At 44.3% G+C, this 20,748-nt stretch overlaps 1 protein-coding gene across 6 annotated transcripts in view; it reads left to right on the top strand.

Moving 5' to 3' along the window:
* Positions 1-20,748, top strand: part of rbms3 (RNA binding motif, single stranded interacting protein) — a 300,019-nt gene that overhangs the window by 145,574 nt on the left and 133,697 nt on the right. For all 6 annotated transcript variants that reach the window (XM_030063193.1, XM_030063194.1, XM_030063192.1 and 3 more), the window contains one exon: positions 5,307-5,365. In XM_030063193.1, the coding sequence (XP_029919053.1) occupies positions 5,307-5,365 (59 nt within the window). The remainder of the gene's footprint in view (positions 1-5,306; positions 5,366-20,748) is intronic.

Genomic DNA, 20,748 nt, shown 5'->3' with positions numbered 1-20,748 from the left:
TTAGTGCTGCACACCTCCTTTGTCTTTTAAGACTGCAGCTATCCACAATGAGAATATTTTGCTAATTATTCTGCGTAAAGAACTACAAGAGGTGATAAATACAAGGTATTGTTCTCTACAGTGTGCTGTTCACACCTACCCCATCCCTCGCACAGGTGCAGTAAAGGTGCTGAATAGGCCTGTTTGGATGCTAGGAAAGAGAACAGCGGAGGACGGATTTCTGCTTTTACAAAATTCATTATTGTAGCTAAACACAGTGAAGCCAAAAACACATTTCTGCATGTGTGGGCAATAAAGTTTGTGTCCTGTCCTGTCCTGTCCTGTCCTGTTCTGTCCTGTTCTGTTCTGTACTGTTCTCTTCTGTCCTGTTCCCTTCTGTTTTTCAATTACTTTCAAAACAAATAGCTGTCGTTTCCTTAATAACTTCATGGCCATAGATATTTGACATACCTCTGCATCACAGAAAGGTGCTGAAAGCCGGTTAGCCACCCGCCGCCGCTCACTCACATATCATGCACATAGGCACACATGCATAATATGAAGGGTTTTATGACAAAATGCTGCATCCATTGTGGAACATATTTTCAACCTGAAATTCATCAGTCAATATTTCAAAAACAGATGGCATTTTATCTTCGAAAACACGTCTGCTTTGTAAGCAAAGGTCTCCGGATGACTCACAGCTTTAAGTGAGCTCATAATGTACTTTACTGTCATCGCCGGTGATCATTTTTTTAAGAGTGGGCGTCAATTTTCTCAAATGGGAGATGTTTTCCTGTGGAGTTAAGCTCTTAAATATGCAGACACGTTATTGCATAACCTCCTGTAAATACATATATACTGGCTCGCACATAAATGCACACACACAAATGCATGGACAGTGCAGTGCAGATGCGCATTCCATTTCTCTCTTTTATCTTGCTTTCTCGCACACATACGCACCACACATGAATATACACACACCTTTGGAGTGTACAAGGGTGAGAAGCGGACCTATGATACTGCGAGTTTCCTCCACCTACCTGTCAAGGCACTTCACACACCCCGCTGTGCAGCGCTACCCTCACACACACTTTCACACAGACTTTCGGAGAATGTGTCAAAAAGGTGGGGGCAGGTCTGGGTGCAGCGCTTGGGTGGTCCAGCAGTCTCTTCCAGCCCTCTGCTTTTCTACGCGCGAGCAACACCACAGTGACGTACTGTGGCTCTGGCCAGATTTTTTCTCTCTGCCCACGTACAGCAAAGAGCCACTTCACTTCCCCGGCTCTGATGACAGAAATGGAATACGCCTGGATCATTTCATCCAGCAAGAGAGCGAGGAGAGGAAGAAATGCATAGCTCCGATGTCACTCGTGTGTGCAGCTGCCCCCTCAAAATGTAGAAGCTCTCAGCTAAGCTTCCATTTTATCGTATTTCAGTGCCCAGACAGCTGTCAAGCGAATGACATGTTTTACAGTCACCACAATTTGTACATTTTCATCAGCCTAAAATAGCTCATAAAGTCTGTATTTTTTATAGGCGGTTTCATTTCGCAAGTATTCATTTCTTATGGTTGATTTGATATGGCATCAGAATGATTGCCATGGGATTCCCATTAGAGAGGAGGAGGCAGAGAGAAGGACAGATTAAGGAAAAGATAGATGGACAGAGGGGGGGATAAAGAAGAGGAAGAGAAATGGAGAAAAGGTGAGATCGGTTGAGAGAAAGAGAGAGAGAGCGTGACAGAGGGAGGAGAAGATTCGTCAGAAGGGGGGGAGGGGGCCGGGGGCCAGCGGAGTCAGAGATAAGAGCCTGCGAGAGTGATTGAAATAGGATTAGTGGAGACAGGCTCTGCATCCCGGCCACAGCATCACAGTGTTAAACCTGGGTTTCACAGGGGCTGCCTCTGTCACATCAAAGCCTCCCCAGGCCTGCCTGGCAGAGAGGACGAGGAAGGCGGCAGCAGGGTCGTCCACAGCCACTCACACACGCATGCACACACACACACGTGAACACATACATGCACACGGCGATCACATTTCCCCACCCGTTTCCAGTATGTCTCCATTATGGGCTCGATGCTGGCTCCTTCCACCTTGCCTTTTCATCTCACTGCAGTGTCTTTGTGGGGTATATTTGGACCATGAACGGGATGCATTGATGAGCCATCTTTAACATTTAATGAGGCAAGCAGTGATGAGTTGGCATCCGTAAACTACTGTCTCCCGCATCCCCAGAGTCCAAACAAAGTTTTAATGAGAACTTTCCCCCAATTTGTGCCAAAAGCACTGAGCTTTTCAACTGATTCCCAGACTGGAAGCATACAGAAATTTCCTCTCAAGTAGCAGGGCACACACCTGTGTGTAAATAAACAGACATGCACACAGGAACAGATGAAGACACACACACACACACACATACACAGTCGCATTTAGTTTACTGAAGATGTAACTTCACTGAGATTTACAGGCCTGCTTGTCCCTTTTAGAGCTTGAATCCGGCCTGGTGTTTTCAACCCCTTCTGATCCCAGCCACCACCAGCCCTAGTAAAACCTGACATTTATAGGCCTATTGTAAGAATTTATCTTTAGGCGGCTCATTAACTGTAGACTACATAGCACCTGCTACCTGCAGATTGAAATGGATGGATAGAAAGTTTCAATTTAATATTAGGCCGTATCAGCCAAATCCATCCCAAAACTCAATCTACAACTAAAGGCGGAATGAGGATTTGTTGGTTGCCGTTTGTAAAGATTCAAAATTGGCCACTCCTCCCTGGTTAAGCTAATCGCCAGCCGCAAGTTATCATTTTCCTAGGACAGCGACAGAAGAATGCACCCAGCAGAAAACAGGCCAACACCATGTCTCTCTTCACCCTCATCTTCTCCTTAAGTGCTCGCCAGCAGGTGAAGATCATCCACAGATTCACTCTAGTTGGGGAGCGAGCTTTCCCTCACACACTGCCACACGCTTCTAGTGGGTCATAAGTGATGATTGAGTGCATTCGTTTTGTATGAGTCTGTATATTGTACTCATTCTGCCTTTAGGTTTAAATGCCATTTTATTATTTTATCCATCCATGCCTTAGGACTACATCTATTAATCCATTAAAAATCAGAATAAAGAAAAAACATAAAATCTGAAACCCTAGACTAAAAATATGGCCCGGCCCATAAACTCGAAATTCCTGACAGTAACATTCAAGTGCCGTCGGTTTCAGAAAGCTATCTTAAGCTCCAAGTCCCCCTTCAGACAAACCCTGGAAAAATACAGGATCTAACCCAGCGCCACATGCACTGTAATCAAATAAACACTGACTGTTCCATGTTCATCTTGTGTACTTATGCTTGAGAGTGTCTCAGTGTGATCAAACATCACGCGCCGGTCCTGTTCTGCTGCTGTAGATTATGGATCCCTATAGCTAAAATGGCCTGTTTATCTGCTGAAGAGAGACAATCTACTGATTGGTGACTGTTGCCTGTTTGTGTGCTTGTGTGTGTGTGTGTGTGTGTGCGATTGCATTCGTGTGTGCTTGTGTAGCTATGTGTTTATGAGTTTGTGCACCTGTTTGTGTATATGTCTGTGTGTGTGTGCGTGTGCGTGTGCGTTTGCGTGTGTGTGTGTGTGTGTGTGTGTCTGTGTGTGTTAGCTGGTAGTTTTCCTCTTGGAGCTCATCAGTTCATATCCACCACCCACCCCACCGCAGCATGCAGTAAATAGAGTCTCCGCCACTCGTTGAGAAATGGCACAATTATCCCCCGCTGGTGAAATATGGGCCAGAATGCACCACTGCTTCTTCCCTACAGTATGTGTGTACGTGTGTGTGTGTGTGTGTGTGTGCCTGCGTGCAGAATGGAGCTGTCTTTTTTTCTGCTCATGCATGGGGGCGTGTGTGCTGAAACACAGGGAAAAATTCCCATAGGCGTGCACATACAAATTTAGGCGCAACTGTACATACACACTTTGATATACAGCCAGATATGCAGATTGGCAAACACACACTTTCTTTCACACTCACTTTGTGAGTTACCTAGGTTTTTGAAAGTAATGGTCGTTGCAGCTTTGTTCACACAGGCGTCAGGCTATAGAATGCCTCACCCATAGAAATTAAACAAAGCAATTTTTTTTTTTTTTTTTTTAAAGCATGTTTTCCCCTGATTTTGAGTAAGATAAATTGAGGATCTTGGTCTACTAAGATGTATAGGAAATAGCTCTTGTCAGTGTCTGTCTCTGTCCGTGATGTAATTTTGTTTTACGAGCTGTCCTCTGGGTAAAGACTTGTTTGCTCTCTGCAGTAGTGTTTTTGTTTAGTCTATGCGCTGTGACAAACTGTATTTACAAACTTGGATTACCCAAGAATAAAAACCAAACTAAACCAAACCTATACAGGCCCACACACATGAACACGCACAGTTTGAACTGGGTCCAGCGGCTGGAATAAGTCACTCTGTGGATCGGTCTGTCTGTCTGTTGGTCTGTTGGTCTGTTATTCTGCACCACCTATAAATTTCTCTGGCAACCAGGCTGGTTCTTTAGTGCACTTTGTAGAGCAGCGGACTCCCTTGCAGGCTCCTCTGTTCTAACGTTAGGCCGGACAAATTAAGCTCTTGTATTTGGTTTTGAAGCGCCAAATAGTTCACAGCTTATCGCAAATTACATGCTTGTTTTTGGGTTATTTCACTTGAGCACAAAAGTGAAGTTGTTTGATTAATCGAGGTTGTGAATTGGAAGCCAGCATTCATAATGTTTCCAGTCTTTCAACTGTAAATTAATTGTCAAAAAATGTTGGGGTCATCACAAATATTGTTACTGTTTGGAACTGTTATTTACCAGATTATCACACTACAAAATACATTTTCATCATTAATTTATTTCAGTGGCAAAACAGCATGTTTTTGTTTATGATGTAAATGTGGATCAGAGAGGCAATTAATCACTTTAAGTGACTGCAGATTTAATGTTGATAGTTACACTGATACTGCAACATCACTCCTGTTAAAGGCTGTTCACTCTGCTTGTGTGCCTTTAGACCTTTTGAAAATGTTCAGTGACTCCCTCAAATGTCAGAGGGCTGCACATTCATTTTAAGCCAGCCATACACATAATGTTATTAACCTCAAACGATTTCTCTTTCCAATGGCTTTTGACATTTGTGCTACTTTGCAAATTGCTGGTTGCAACTAAATAGCACAAAATATGGAAAATAAGACATGTACTTTAAACGTGGGACAGCAGTCTGAGCAGGCTGCCCCGCCAGTCAGAGGTCCTAGAGGTCATTCTGAGTCACAAACACTAAAATGCCTACTTTCATTTCTCTTCCTTTGCAGGTATGGAAAAATAGTGTCAACCAAGGCCATTCTGGATAAGAACACCAACCAGTGCAAAGGTACGTCACTCGCATGCCTGTCTTGTATACCCGTTTTACCGGGCTGACGATCATTCTTGGGGCTGTGTCTTGTCACAGGAAGCGCAACCCAAGCCCTGTCATAAATTTAGACTTCAGCTGAGGAAGCTTCGCACCATAAATCAGTGATGCAGCAAGTAGCCAGCTTAGTGCTGCAGGAAGGCCTGGGGTAAACAACCTGCTCTTGGATGGCGCTGCCCTGCTTCAGAGGATAAGCAGGCAGCCAACCTCTCTCCCAGCCCCTCCCTGTCTCCTCTTTGATTTCCTCTTTTGTCATCTGGATGACAATCTTTTGGAAAGCATATCTGTTAAGGGTCCATTAGCGTCTGCATGGTAAACGCTGAGCACAAGCAGTGAACACATTAGTGGCTAATTTTCAAATTATTTGTCGAGCACACACACTTATGCGCACATTTACATGCATGCACATACTCACGCACCGGACCAATTAGAAGGCTAACAAGCTAGTCAGGATTAGATAAACATTAATTACTAGTATTGTGACTCTCACCTTCTTCGGGCTTGGCTGTAGCCTCGCTTCAGCTGCCAGCCTCGCTGTAAATACATTTCACAAGCCTTTCTCTTTTGTGCAATCAGCTGCTAATGGTCAAGACCAGCTTGAGTCTGAGCGAGGAGACGGAGGGAGGGGAAGAAGATAGTGAGAGAGATGGGAGAAAAAAAAAAAAAAAAGATTAGTCTGCTACTTGCCCTGAGGTGTCTGGCAGCACTGTTTAAGAGCTATTGAAGTTCCATCAATACTTTTAATTGCTTTCCGTGGTTTCCTGGGCTCTGAAGTGTGGCCTTTCAAGGTGAGGCTACCTTCTTAACCCTACACCACACCTGAGCTGATCCTGCCAGGCACGCTGTGGGTCAAATGTTGAGGAAAAGAAACTCTGCCTTTTTAGAGGATAGAAAAACGGGCTGATTATCTTGACCATCCTTTTGTTTGTGGCTCCTGTGGGCTATCATGGACAAGACGGGGTGCATGTTCGCAGGAGGGATGGACCCATAGGTCACCGGACACAGCAGAGGGGGGATTAAAGAGAAGAAACAAAGAGTAGGTGGAGGTGGATTGGAACGTGAAATAGAGAAAGGATAAGCAGAGGGGAGGTAGACGGAGACGGTAGGAGTGAGATAAAGCAGAGGTGCTATATAGCTCTCAGTACCTGCTGTGGATGAAATAGACTGGGCTGGATGACCGGTTACCCCTCTGTGTGTCCAGCTGCTGGCCTGGCCTGAGTTATGCTCTGGAGGGCCAGCACAAAAAATCAGCTCAGCTTAGCCTTCTGTTGTGTGGGAGACCATATTTCCCATACCTCACCCTCCTGGAATGCAGCACCGCCGAGATGCCAAGAACCAAATATAAGCGGCCATATTTTATGAGTGGAAAGGATGGCCCTGCCTTATGCCCAGCGAGAGAGAGAGAGGCAGGCAGAGCGAGGGGAGATCTATACAAAGAGGAAGAAAATGTGTGAGGGGCGAAGATTTCTTTGGTGTTGGAATTAAAAAAAAAAAAAAAGAGTAGAGATTCACTGAGTTGCATTTGTTTGTGTTTGAAGCGGATGTTGGCCCGATGTGTGACAGCGCTTCATTTCTTTCATCCTCGTCTGGGAAGACTGACCTCATATGGTTGGACAGACCTCCGCCTCCTTCCATTGGCTCTGTCAGCTTTCGTGTTCCGGTTCATACTTTCCGTGTGCTCCGCTTCAACCAGGCCAGATAGCAAGTTAGGAACTACATGCTTACAATGGAAAACTTTAGCGAATATCAGTGTATTAATACTTAAAGCTTAAATCACATTTCACAGAGCGATATACACCCACTACTTACTGATCCATGGTAGGGGTGTAACGATTCACTCACAACTCACTCGATTATGCTCACAATATTTTGAGCAAAATTTAAATTCAGAAAAAAATATGATTGAAAAACATTGCTGTTTTATGTCTCAGGCTTAATGCAAAACAAATGTGCGTTCTTGTTTTCCAACGAATGTATCATTAGAGCCCTGCTGTAGAGAGCTGAAATCTTGAACAGAGGTATAAATTTGTAAACAAAATGGTGTGGTAGCAGTTACCACATCTAACGTAAAAAAAAAAAAAAAAAAAAAAAAGTCATATCTTAAAAACAGGTGTGGATGCATTTCTCAGCAGGAATGCAAAACTCAGTATAACACCAGGAGTCACTGAACTCCAAAAACTCCAGTGTGTGTTTTCTCAGAGCAGTGGGCCTTTTTTGGGGGGGATTAATACTCATGTTGAAATGTGCATGAAGTGTCACATTTCTGTGACCACAGCATTGCCTTGCGAAACCAATATAATAGCAGAAACATCTGCCACAATCACATTCTTAACACCACAGCACGGAAGCATTATTTTATCTACTTCAGCTGGACATCTCCTCCCGTCTCAATATCTTGTGGAAAGTGAGCGTGTGTTTTCTCAAAGCGTGGACGAGGCGGGCGGGTGTATCGCAGGCTGCGGGGTCAGCGTTCGTTTCCACTCGCTCGCGGCGACAAAGCCGAATCGGCTCATCACTCTGATCTAGTTGTGCATTGTTTCTAGTCGTCTGACCCCTCCCTCCAACCCTGACACTTGTTTAAATGTCAGAGCGGCGACTTATCATCACGGCGGCACCATCACACAATCAGCATCCCTCTTCTTCGTCTCCTCTCCTTCTCTCGCCGCCTCTTCTCCCCCGTGTGTTATTTGCGTTTAGTTCAGCTCAGTGAGCGCGCTGCAAAAACAACGTGAGGAAAATAAGATGGAGAAGAGGTCAGAAGCAGTCAGCTCTGAGAGAGAGAGAGAGTGAGAGAAAAAAGAGAGATAGAGAGAGGAAAACAAAGTCAACCGTGTCTAGTACCTACTGACTAACTGTTCCACTTTACTTTTATTGCATTTTCATTTATTTTCTTCCTCCTCAATTTCAGTCATTCAGTGGCTCTTTGTTTAATTCGGATATTTTAAAAATCCATTTTCAAATTCACTTAATTTACTTACTTAGATTTGTTGCACAGTCGCTGTGTAACTGTTTTTGATATTGTAAGATAAGACCGGGTGATGTGGTGTTTTGAGGTATTTTTTTTTCAGCATCAGTATTTATAATAATATGCAAAATAGATTCAATAATTAAATTTATATCCATCCTATTGAGACAAATGGTATCATTAGGTGTAATGCCAAACAAAATACTAAAAGTTATAAATGATATTACACAAAAGGTTTCATGCCTATTTTTTTTTCAGAGTTTTTAAGTAGAAATTCGCCCATTATCACCAGTTTAGGCGGCAGAATTGGGCATCACGGTATCCCAAAATCACCATGTTATCATGAAATAATTCTGCTCAAAGACAATAAATGATAAAAATTTAATTATTATCCAGCACTACTGTAAAGTACTAGAATTTTTTTTTTTTTCAACTAAGGCACTCTAAAGTTAAATTGCATTGATTGAAGAGAGAGATGCCGAGAGAGAGAGAGACAGAGATGGTGGCAAGCTGGAGAGAGGATGACGTGAGTTGGAACAGAGGTGAGTGTGGGAGTTGTGGAAGAGCAGAAACATAGTGCACGGCGCTTTCCGTGCTCGCAGGTCAGGCGTTAGAGAAATGCATGGAAACACAAATGAACAAAGGTGCGGCACCCAAACACCTACACATGCGCCGTGTTCTCCCACTTTCAGATGCACACCTATGGGTTCACACTCAGTATACGAGAGCTGTATGGCTCAAAGTCCTTTTCTGAAGTATAGCATCACAAGAAGCGCACACTGAGGGCTTCTTATACACTTCATCCCACACAAACACACGCATAAAGACTAATCGTACCCCCACACACACTCCTCATCCATCTGCCCGAGGTGTTGTGGGCTCTTGCAGCAGTAGTGGACATGCAACAGATATATCAATCCTCCTCCTAACATCACAGCATGTGTGCCTGCCTGTCTGCCTGCTCCAGCTGCTCTCCTCCACCACCGCACCACGCAGGCCTTTCAATGAGCTGCTCTATCTTCCCAGTGCTGACTCACTCTCTCTCTCTCTTTCTCTCTCTCTCTCTCTGTCTGTCTGACACACACACACACACACACACATACAGGCTTGCAGGCACACACATAAACACAAGCGCAGACTAACAAGTATACACATGGAGACACACATAGACTACAAATGCTGGTAAACACACACACACACACACACACACACACAGGCGCGCACATGCTTTGGATGTATCCCAGTTCAGAGAGAAATGGGAACAGGAAGTTGTGAAAGGGCTTTAGGGCTGTCAAGCACTGTGGGTAAGAGGAGGCATTCAGCTCTTCATCTCTCTCTCTCTCTCTCTCTCTCTCTCTCTCATTCTCACTATGGCACTCTCACTCTCATGCTGCTTTCTCTTCTGTCTTTCTCTCCACTTCTCTCTCTCTCTCTCTCTCTCTCTCTCTCCCTCTCTCTCTCTCTCTCTCTCTCTCTCTCTCTTTGTATACATATCTTTCTCTGGACTTTCACATTTGCTGTAGAAATACAGCAGAGATTTGGGGTTTGCATCACAGAGGGGATGGGGGGATTGAGGGTGGCAGTGGGGAGAGAAAAAAACGGAGAGATTGCGAGAACCCAAAACCACTCATCTGCCATCCGTGCCCACAAGGGCCTCTTAAAAGGCAGCGCCGGCATTTGAAATAAAGCAGGGCTGACCGAATGGAGACATTTTATTTTTCCTGCTGGAGCCCAGAGGCAGAGGAAATGACCTCAGCCCTTTAAAGGACCTCCGCTTCCTCCTCCGCCGCTGGGAGATAAGGCTGCGCCGAGATTCAACGGCCCCGACTGGCGCTCTGCCGCCACGGCCCACCACACTGGATTGTGGGAGATAGATGAGATGAGAAGATAGTCTCCCATGGCTCTGTGCTCGGCAGTTTGTTGTTGTTCATTTCTATGCCCTGTAACCTGCCATCCATTTTATATGAGGATGCTAAAACCTCACAAGGGCATTACATAAACAGGCATCTTGAAAGAATGACTGTTGCTTTTACTCTGTAATGTGGGTGACTGGATGTAAAACATGCAAACTTCCTATTGTGTCCAAACAAATTTAAATCATAGTTGTAGTATTCGAACATGTGATTTTGACGACTGAAGCAATGATGTAAGAGCTGGTTTAAGGCAACTTATGATTTTGAGTAAAACACATGTAAATAAATAAATAAATAAAAAAATCAGCAGTTATTTATTAAAACAGAATTTAGGTTACAGACTGTGCTTTGTTTTCCATTCCTAAACTGTTTGCCACACACACACACAGCTGAACCTCTTGCTTTATCAAGACTGCATCAGTCTTGCCCAGCCAGTTGCATATGGACCCCTGCACGGTTTAATTTAAAAGCTTGTGAAAAGCTTGACCATTACAATTCGAAGCATCCCTAGCCCTTACCACTGAGGAGGACTAATGGGGAAATATAGGCAGTGTTACTTTCTGTAAAAACAGATTTATTGCTACATCAATGCCTGAGTGGAGTATTGCATGACTCCAAGCATAAGGGCTATTGATGAATGAGGTGACTCTCTCCAAAAAGGTCTGTTTCTCATTTTTGTGTGCATGTGTATTTGTGTGTTTGGTAGAGGCGTGTGTTGGGCAGGGTGGGATGGCGGGTAGGGGGGGGCAGAGAAGGGAGACGGCGCTTTTTGCATCCGTTATTGGTTTCTCATTAGAGGGCCGAGATATAAACATTTGTCTATGTTGTACACGGTGCCGGCGCAATTAAGGATTCTCTTTGCCGCCCCCTCTGCCCTTTGAAAGTGAATTATGTGCAGATGAGAATCTCGACTGAAGTGTGGCCAACGTCGGACCTTTTCCAAATGCCTCTGTTCCCTCAAAGCCATTCCGGTAAGAGGCGGGATCGTCCGAAGGAGAGAAAGAGAGAAAGTGTGCGCTGTTTCCTGCCTGCGTTGCGTATTAATGACTCTAATTAGCAATCGCTGAGGGATAATCACATTGATTGGGACGGATTCAGCATGCAAAACCTGGATAACACCCGCCGCCTTTGTTAGAGCCCTCCCCATCCCCCGTTCTCTCCTTACTCCTCCCCCCCGTCCCCCCACCCGTCCCCTGCCCCCGCAGTCTCCATTCCAGTAAGCCAGTAAGCTTTGGCGTTCCAAGTTGGCCGTTCACCAAGTAGGCGTCTGATTGGCCAAGCTTGTCGTAAATAGAAGCAGGGCCACCAGTGCCACATTCCTCCAGCTCTGACCTTTTGTACCCCCTCCACTTCCTGTGCTACTCCAGCAGCCAGTGTGGTCGTCATAATTGTGTTTTGTGTGTGTGTACTTTTAATGCTTGTGTGTGTGTGTGTGTGAGAGAGAGAGATGAAGAGAGAGTGTGTGTGAGATTCCACAGCCGTAGGATCAGTGCCCCCAAGGACCACAATCCGGTCATGCAAGCGGAATGAGCCCGGGTTTCCCAAGAGTGTTTTCGCATCAAGATTCATTTTATTATTGGGAATTTGCAGAATTTCTTAATATCTGAGGTGTCCGTGTTGACGCTCTTTCTTCTGGATCCAAAAACAGAAAACAGATGTAATAAATTTGTGCACGAGTGGGCCCTCGGGGAAGCCTAGACGCAGCTCACTGTCACCACCCGGGCCTTGTCCTCAGGACATTGGCTTAATCCATTTCACAACACGTCCCAGAACTCCCTTCGCTTGTCTTGTGCATTGACAAATGTCTCAGAGGGCACCGGTGGAAGGTGAGGGGGCGTACCTCCAGTCATCTCTTATCCCAGACCTAACCCACAGATGGCAGGGGAACCACAATGGGAGATACGGCCTTCCACTGACCTGCCAAGGCCCTGGCCCCTGCACATCCCCTGACTAATGATCATACCCTTGATTAGTTAAGGAAGGCATAAATCAAAACTGCAATGAAGAGGAAGGCTAGCTGGGGGCGGCCAGGCCGTTCCTCATGAATGAATAACAGATGCAGGACAGAAAAAAATGGGCTGCGTAGTTGTTCAGAGCAATGGAACACTTTGTCCTTGTCAGGATTTTAATGTTTGTCTCTACCTGGAGATTTATTCCTTTTTCCCCCTCTCTGCGCCGTGGCCGCTTGATTTTCATTGATCCGGCTTTGTTCAAATATTTACCCTGTCCTCTCATCTCGGCGGTGGCGCTTTCGGCCTTGGTAGCTGATGTGATTACATTGCTTATTACAAACTCCTGCTCAAATGGGCATAGCACGGTGGCGCACAAGATGGCACCCAGCTCGAATACTAAAGCTTGCTCTCCAGGTATAGTTAGAGTGAAGAGAGGGCAGTTATTTTGAGATACTGTATAGGTGAGGTGAAAGAGATGTGTGAAAAAAGACGGCACCTGCTCTTTGCGGAAAAATGTGCTTAAACTGCTTGTGGCACATTCACAGCGACTGATACCATAATGAGCTGCTATTAAAGGTTGTTTGACATTCTAACCTGTGTGCGTGTGTGTGTGTGTGTGTGTGTGCGCGCGCATGTAAGTACACATTCAAGTGCATGTATGTGTGCGCTTACCTGTGTAATTGCATGCATGTGTGCCTGTGTGTTGTGTGAGACATCGTTGCGGGGGTTCTGTGCAGCCACTCAGGTTTTGCGCCCTGGGTCTCATCTTAACAACCTCTTGACAAGTAATTAACACCCTTCAGGCCTCAAACCTTTCTCAAGTGCTCTTCCCATGTTGCACCAAGCCAGAGAGCTGAGCGGTGACGCCAGTTGCACATCTGAAGTGAGACCAGACCTGAAGAGTTGAGGAGAATTTTTCTTTCAGCGCACATTGAGCTTGTTAAAATCATCTAACGTCACCAGCTACAAGATATTCTTTACCTACTGGAATAATTGTTTATTTTTGAAGGCTTGTACCACAGAACTTTAATGGAGCAGAACAGGCTCTCTCATTCAAATCAACATGCCTTGATGTTAGGAGTGACAGCCATTTTTTTTTTTTTTTTTTTTTTTTGCACCACTGCCATGGTACTGGGCTAGATTCCATGATCAACTTCTGGAGAGTTGCTGACTCTCTGAGGTGAGAGGTTTTGCAGCAAGTTGTGGAAAGACGCTTGCCGGTGACTGTTAGGCATTTAACGTTAACCAACACTTTTATACCTTTATAGCTAATGTCAGGTTTCAGTTTTTAATATCAAAGTTTCAGAATTTTGACTGTTGTCTCGGTGCAGGAAACAGAAATTCAGATGTTCTCAAATGTAAGTTCTGCTCCATTCAAATTCTGCGGCTTGTTCATATCTTTGACGGATGCTAGACATCCAGAATGGGGACCGGCACATTTAACAATCTGTATCCAAAGAGCTTAATGGTACTGCTAGAAGCTGGGTCTCTTGGAACCAGACTTCTCCCTATTCCCAGTTGTCTTGATAGCATTTATTTAATGTGCTGTGCTGCAGCTCCACAGTGAGGATTATAATATAAGTGGGCTTCTTCTCTAACAAACACACAGCCATGCTGGTTTTAGAGCTCAACATGTAGCAGGAGCCATATGGTCCTGTGCTATAACTAATGAATGTGAGTGGGTATGAATTAATTTAGAAAGCAGTGAAGAAAGATGTAAGAAGTTGTGGGGGGGGGAAAAAATGAACGACCGGGTGAAATTAGTATGCTTTAGTATGAACGCGTCTACAGTATAAAAATACTTCATAATTTGACGTCTAAAGATGCTCGCGTTCAATCTCCTGCTTCACCATTACCGCAGTAGCAAAGTGCTTATTACAGGTACTTTTTACAGTGAGAACTGGCAAAGTCCAGTAGAGAATTTATTATTCTTTTTTTCTAAGTTATTAAAGAAAAAGGAGAAAATCTGCAAGGATCTATGCTGCATACACAGATGGTTGAGCCATGTCATCCCTCAGGTTTTTACCCATTCGTTTTCTAACCACATCGATCAATTCCGTATGTACATGGCTATTAAACAGAGGTCATTTATAATACTTGCATATGAAATTGGATGATTTTTTTTCTTTTTCTTTTTTTCCCCCTACTGCCTCTCCAGTTAGTCTCCTGCACAATGAGCTGCCAGTGGCCTCCTTGGCCCTTAGCCCTGGCACCGTGCCCTCTGCAGATCCCGACTGCAGCTCTCTGACAAGGACACTCCTATACCTGGGAGAGAAGATGACAAGAAATACAATACAGCCAATAGTCTGGCTGCTTCAGCCCGAGACGAATGCCTTAGCTATAAATCCATGTTGCAGGGTTGATAAGTTAATTGCCTGTACCGCTATCTCCCCGCCAGTGTCTAATATAAAAGAACTCTCTATGAGAGTTATTTTACAACAAATGGGTATTGTCTCCAAGCATAAGGCAGGCAGGATGGGGACACTGGACAAGTAAATGAGGGTTCTTTATTTTAAGTAGTTGTAGGAATTGTAGTGCGTGTGCATGGGCGTGCGTGTGTGCATGCATGCATAGGTGTGTGTGGTTGTGTGTTGTGGCTTTCAGGCAGCTTTGTGCAAGCTCTAAGTGAATACAGTATGCGTACACGCCTGTGTGCATGCATTAGTTAATTTCATGCTGTCTTCACGACGTGTCAGTATCTCCATGTGTGCAAAAACACTGTGGATTTGGAGCTTGTTTTGTTTACAAATGAAATCATGGTTGTTTCTTTTATAGGATGTCGGATGTGGATGTGGCTGCAGTAGTAAGAGGGAAGTGCTGCTGTATGACTTGTCAGTTCTCTGTGGTGTTAATGCTCTGACGGCGCTGATGTGGTCAGGGGTCTCTAGCCCAAAGCAAACATTTTCATGCACAACATTAAAAAAAATATGCTTTGCAGATGTTCGTCGGTGTGAGCCTTCAACCGAACGATATATTTACGCTCCTCCCCTGTTTACCCATGCATACGCATATAAATACACACACAGAGACACAAATTGGAGCTAACACACAGACATTTATGCGCACTCAGCCAAACAAACTCACACACAAGTACAAAGACACACATTCACGCACTCACCGCTGCTTGGTTTAGTGGACGCCAGCCACAAAATTTATCACCAGTCGCCCACTGGTTGTACAGGATAAACGGGAGGGGACAGAGGAATGCAACCCCAACGAGGATGCTCTCTTCTCTTCTGGGTTTGGAGTGCAACCAAGCCGGTTTTGGCTTGGCCGTAGTTAATGGTGGATGCCATCTCGCTATTTAAAACCCCTATGCACTGCCTGAGTGTTTGCACAGCTCACCACAGCCACCCAAAACCACCGCCCACCCTCCCTGTCGGCAAAACGGCTGGTCAAACTCCCAAATGGACCAACACATCTATAAATGTATCTAGCAATAAAATATTTCAGCTGCCTATGTTTTGTGTGTGTGTGTGTGTGTGTGTGTGTGTGTGTGTGTGTGTGTGTGTGTGTGTCTGTATGGCTGTTTTTTTCCCCTGGTTTTCTAAAGGACTTGGTTCATGTCAAGTAAACAGAACAGCAATTTCTCAAAGACAGAATTGCTCCGCCTGAGTGAAACAGCTCTTTGGTTTTATGAGTTCAGAGATTGATTAAACAGTAGCATGCAGCGCCAACAGTAATGCCACCAGTGTCCTCCAGACTCCATCATATGTTATTGAGGATTATTCCACAAGTTGTGGAGGCTGTGGCTGAAGGACCAGGGTCACTCATAAAAGCAACTGCAACCCTGAGTGTGACTCATATCGCCTGTGCTCTTGGTGGAATAAACCTAACTAGCTCCTTTGCTGCTCGCTATTAGCAAATACCAAGTCAAGTTGCATCAGTAGAGGATGGCAATTTATTTCCACAATCTTTATCAGGCTTTATGGACACATAAAGAAACACCCTTTCGCAATTCAAGGATTGTTAATTCTTGTTTCACCACTGCTTTGCCCCTTTACTTTTTTCTGTTGTTTTTTGTTTTGTTTTGCATTGTCATAGTTAAATTTCTAACCAAAACTGGGCTCTGCAAGCAGAACTGCTTTCAGCTTCTTTGCTTGAAATCATGGTTTCATATAACATATATTTCAGTGGCAATGTAGGCATGTTGAGGTGTTTCATTTTCACGTGTCAAATTAAAGACAACAGCGAGTGTCAGTGCTTCTATTTTTCACAAGTGAATATCAAGGCCATATGATGTGTTGCTACTCTAGAAGCTTAGCTTTTTCACTGCCCGCCCAACTTGGAGCATTACACAACCACACAAACTATTCCTGAGGAAAAATGTGTGGAAAATACAAATTGGAGCTTTGATCCACACACAAAATGTTTTCCTTTTTTCTTTTATTACATCATAAAAATAAAAAACGGAAAGAGGTTGCTGCATTGTTTGCTGCAGTGCTAAGGCAGAGCTAGGTTAAAAGGACAGAGGCAGAATCGATGTGTGATGGGGGACTGCCGCTATACCATGAATCATAAGAATCATATTACAGGCAGTGTTATGCATATTTGTCCATGGAGTGGCCCATCTATCTCTTCCATTAACCATAATTACTTTCATACATGCAAATGTACCAATCATTAACATATGTGTAACCACAATGATTAATCGCCTGTGTGCAACAGCAGCTTTAGAACTCTCCTTGATGAGTCACAAGCATGTAAACAATTACACTGTTTACCCCATACACTATTGTAATGCTGCGTGACTTGTCGCTGATTCATTATTCATACTTAGGGCATTATTATTCCATTGTATGCAGTGCAAAATGGGATCATTAGAGCTGAATATGAGAATGTGAAAAATGGAAATATTGGGGGAAATGGTGGATATAGTGGGTAGGAAAACCCAAACAATCCCGACTATTAGCAGATAAAGAATGGTAATTTCCCCAGAAGTAATTAGGATTAGCATAATTTGACGGTGAATGCATGAATGATGCATGGATGATTGATACGTCGATACATGTGCTGTAATGAGTCTCTTATCTCCACCCTCCACTGAAGACTTTTGTGTGGAGCTTAGCCCGAGGTGGCATCTGGCTCCATAGACCCTCGCAAGGGGACTACAGTGAGGAGCAACCTACACTCGCACATAGGGTTCACAAACACATATATACATGTGTGTGTGCACGCGCACAGACACACACACTGGCTGGGGTTACAGTGGAGTGGCAGCAGCGGTAGCGGTGTTGCACCATCCTGCTGTAAGTGATTGAAGATGGTCCTTTTATCTCGACAGACTTCCTGTTAGAGCCAGACCAGGAAATATGATATGGCAGCTCCTGGTCTCTCTTTTTTACTCCTCTCAGAAAGATGATGTGTGTGTGGGTGTGTCTGTGTGAGTTTGTTGCCTATATGGCTGACCGGCAGAGCATGTCTGTGTACCTGTCTAAATGTAGAAGTACCGGACTATATCTGGGTATATCTGTGTGTGTTTGTGTGTGTGTGTTTGTGTGTCTCTGTGGAATGCATATTAGTGTGTGGATGTCCAACTTTATCAGCAGCCCCTCATCTTGTCAGCCATGTTGAGCTGCTTCTATAAACGGCACAGAGCAGTGGTGATTCGTCACATGGTAAAACTGTTAAAGGATTGATTTATTGGAAAATAACAAAAGTAGAGTCTTCTCAATTTCTGTTTGTTTGGCTTCAAAGCAACACCTTACCCTCTGCTTCCTACTTTAGCTGTTAATATTGTGAAAGCCCACATAAAATGCCACAGCACAACACCTCCGTGCATAAGAATCATGCAACAGCTGTGTGCATGTGTTTGTGTGTGTATGCATGCGTGCATGTGTGTTAGAGTCTTAAAATGAGTGTAACTTTATTTCCTGACCCAGCTCTGCCCTGTGGAGCTTAAGTGACTTTCTCTTTGGCTCAGTGACTCACCAGGGATAAGTATAAGATGTATGCATGCACACACACACACACGCACACATGCACACACACTTGTATTTCTGTCTGCCGTCCATTGACGTTCATTCCCCAACCACTAACCCAAAACCTAACCTCATCCCTCCCCGCTGCATGTCTAAACTTAATCCTCATCCCACCCTAACCTAATCCCTCTTCTAATCTTAAACCTGAAACCAAGTGCTCACCCGAAATTTAAGTTAACCTTAACCTTTACTCTGACCTAAACCTAACCCTAAATCTAGCACTAATCCTAAACCCAAATCCCAACCCTGCCGGCCAAAATTACGCACTTTGCAAAAATGTGCTCACTTCAAAGGTCCAACTCACAAGGACAGAAACACAAGATCATGGACACACAAGCACACAAAATATACACCGGCTCAGGCTTTTCTGCAAGCTGTGCAGCCATTCTGCTTGAGAGTGGCAGAAATAGAGAAGACTGTACAATTTTTTGTTATTTTTCCAAAAAAATCAGTCCTTTAACAGTTTTACCATGAAACTAATCAAACCTTCCACATTACAGAGTCATTGCGCATAGATCAGACATAATAATTATGCAGAGAAAATGCAAGCAGGATATATCATTGAAGGTAGCTTGCTAAGTGGATGCCAGGTAAGCCCCCTCCACTCTCTTTCTCTCTCCTTTTTCCTCCATTCAGAGTGGTCTGAATATAGGCCAGCGTTCTCTAAAATCCTCATCCTGCTGAAAGTTTGATAAGTGCACTCCAGGTGGTAGTGGGGTGAATATTAAATTCGTAATTTGGGTTCCTAAGTATCCACCCATGGAATATTCTGATTATGAAAGAAAATGAACCTTAATCCCTCAAGGCACACCTCGCTGCGTACATAGGTAACATTATATGTGGTTCAGTTAATAAGTGGTTAATGTGTTCATAGATTTAAACAGGAGGCTAATGGTGGAAAGCATCTCTTTTCAGTTTGCTTAAAAAACGTCTTTATTAGCCACGTTTATGTGAATCCAAACACTTGAGTAATTTTCTTTATCGAGTGCAATAACTTGGTTTATTGGTTCACAAAGGTGAATAAATGGTTGCAGATACTATCTACTTGTAACTTCCTTAAAAACAAAGAGTAAAAAAAAAAAAAAAAAAAACTAGAGCCTCTCTGTCAGTGGCCTGTATTTCAATCGAGGCATTTCACCCTGGCTCTTCATATTTCCACAATTAAACACCCCCCACCCCTCCTCCCAGCCACCCCATTCTAACAGCTGGCCATTAATCAGACCTTGCGCTCAATTTCTCCTCCGCCACAGGTTATGATTTTCATATTACTTTACACTCCTTCACCTCCATCCGACAGGAAAAGGACCCGCCACCCCACCCCCCACCGCCGCACATAGACACACACCCAGTACGTGTGAGGAAGTGAGTGACACCTCCGCTGTGTGCATGTTCACATCTGTGTGTGCGATGTGAGCAAAACCACAAACAGGCCATACGGGGGGAAAAAAAAAAGGAGCAAGATGCCTTGCGGTATGTTTGTGTGTTTATGTTCATACTAACGTGTGTGAATACATGACCGCGTGACGGGGGAACAACACCAACGAGCCCACCCCGCCGCCACCGCCGCCCTCCACCCCTCCCTCCATACCCCGTCCATTATCCTTTTCTAATTACACTTTCCTTCTGAAATAGTGGATCAGAGGGCACCATTGACTGCTTTTAATCCGCCACCAAATTTTAATTAACACCGACGCGACCCTCGTCTCCGATACATCCCGGGGAACGTCGGGATCACAATAACTCATAAATCACAGCCACAGATTTCATTCCCTCCGCTTTCCTCTACTGATGGATTTCCAGAGAGTGACTGGTGGCTAGTAATGTCGGAAAAAAATATGAGAGCGAGAGAAAAAGAGAGAGAGAAAGAGAGGGAGCGAGAGAGCGAGCGAGATGGACAATGTGTCCATATGTGTGGGAGAGTTGGGGTGAGGAAAGAGTGTTCACATATTTGTGAGAGAGGTGGAATTAGAGAGTCAGAGAGAGAGAGAGAGAGAAGTGGCGGCAGCTTTGGTATGCCATCAACCTTTGAGAGATTTGTTACCGGGGAGAGGATTATAGAGGCTGTGAAATGGGGGGTGTGTTAATAGGCCGGGTGTTGAGGAACATGATGAGGGCCAGTCTGCTTCACAGACTCCAAAAAATCAAAAGGCTGAACGACTGGAAACTGAAATGATGTTCTGAAGAATTAATTGACACATCTGTGTGTTTGTGTATGTGTGTGTGTGTGTGTGTGTGTGTGTGTGTGTGTGTGTGTGTGTGTGTTTCTCCATCACGATTTCAGTTGACTTCAGTGCTTTTCATAAATTAACATTACATGAATTATTCTTCTTATTGAAATGAATGCATATGAGTTGGGATTAAACTTCAGTACAAATAAGATTTGCTTTTCAACAGAGTGCAACAGCAGTGATGATCTTCATCCTGTATTTGCAGCTGTGTCGGTGTGTGTGCGTTGTATTGTATTGTATGGGCATTTTTCTGTTTGTACGTACGCGCGTTTGCACGAACATGTATATCTGTGTATGTGTGTGTG

Source organism: Myripristis murdjan, chromosome 11 (assembly GCF_902150065.1).
Source record: "Myripristis murdjan chromosome 11, fMyrMur1.1, whole genome shotgun sequence".
NCBI lineage: Eukaryota > Metazoa > Chordata > Actinopteri > Holocentriformes > Holocentridae > Myripristis > Myripristis murdjan.
The sequence above is the reverse complement of the archived record's forward strand: the minus strand, read 5'-3'. Positions and strand labels throughout refer to the sequence as shown.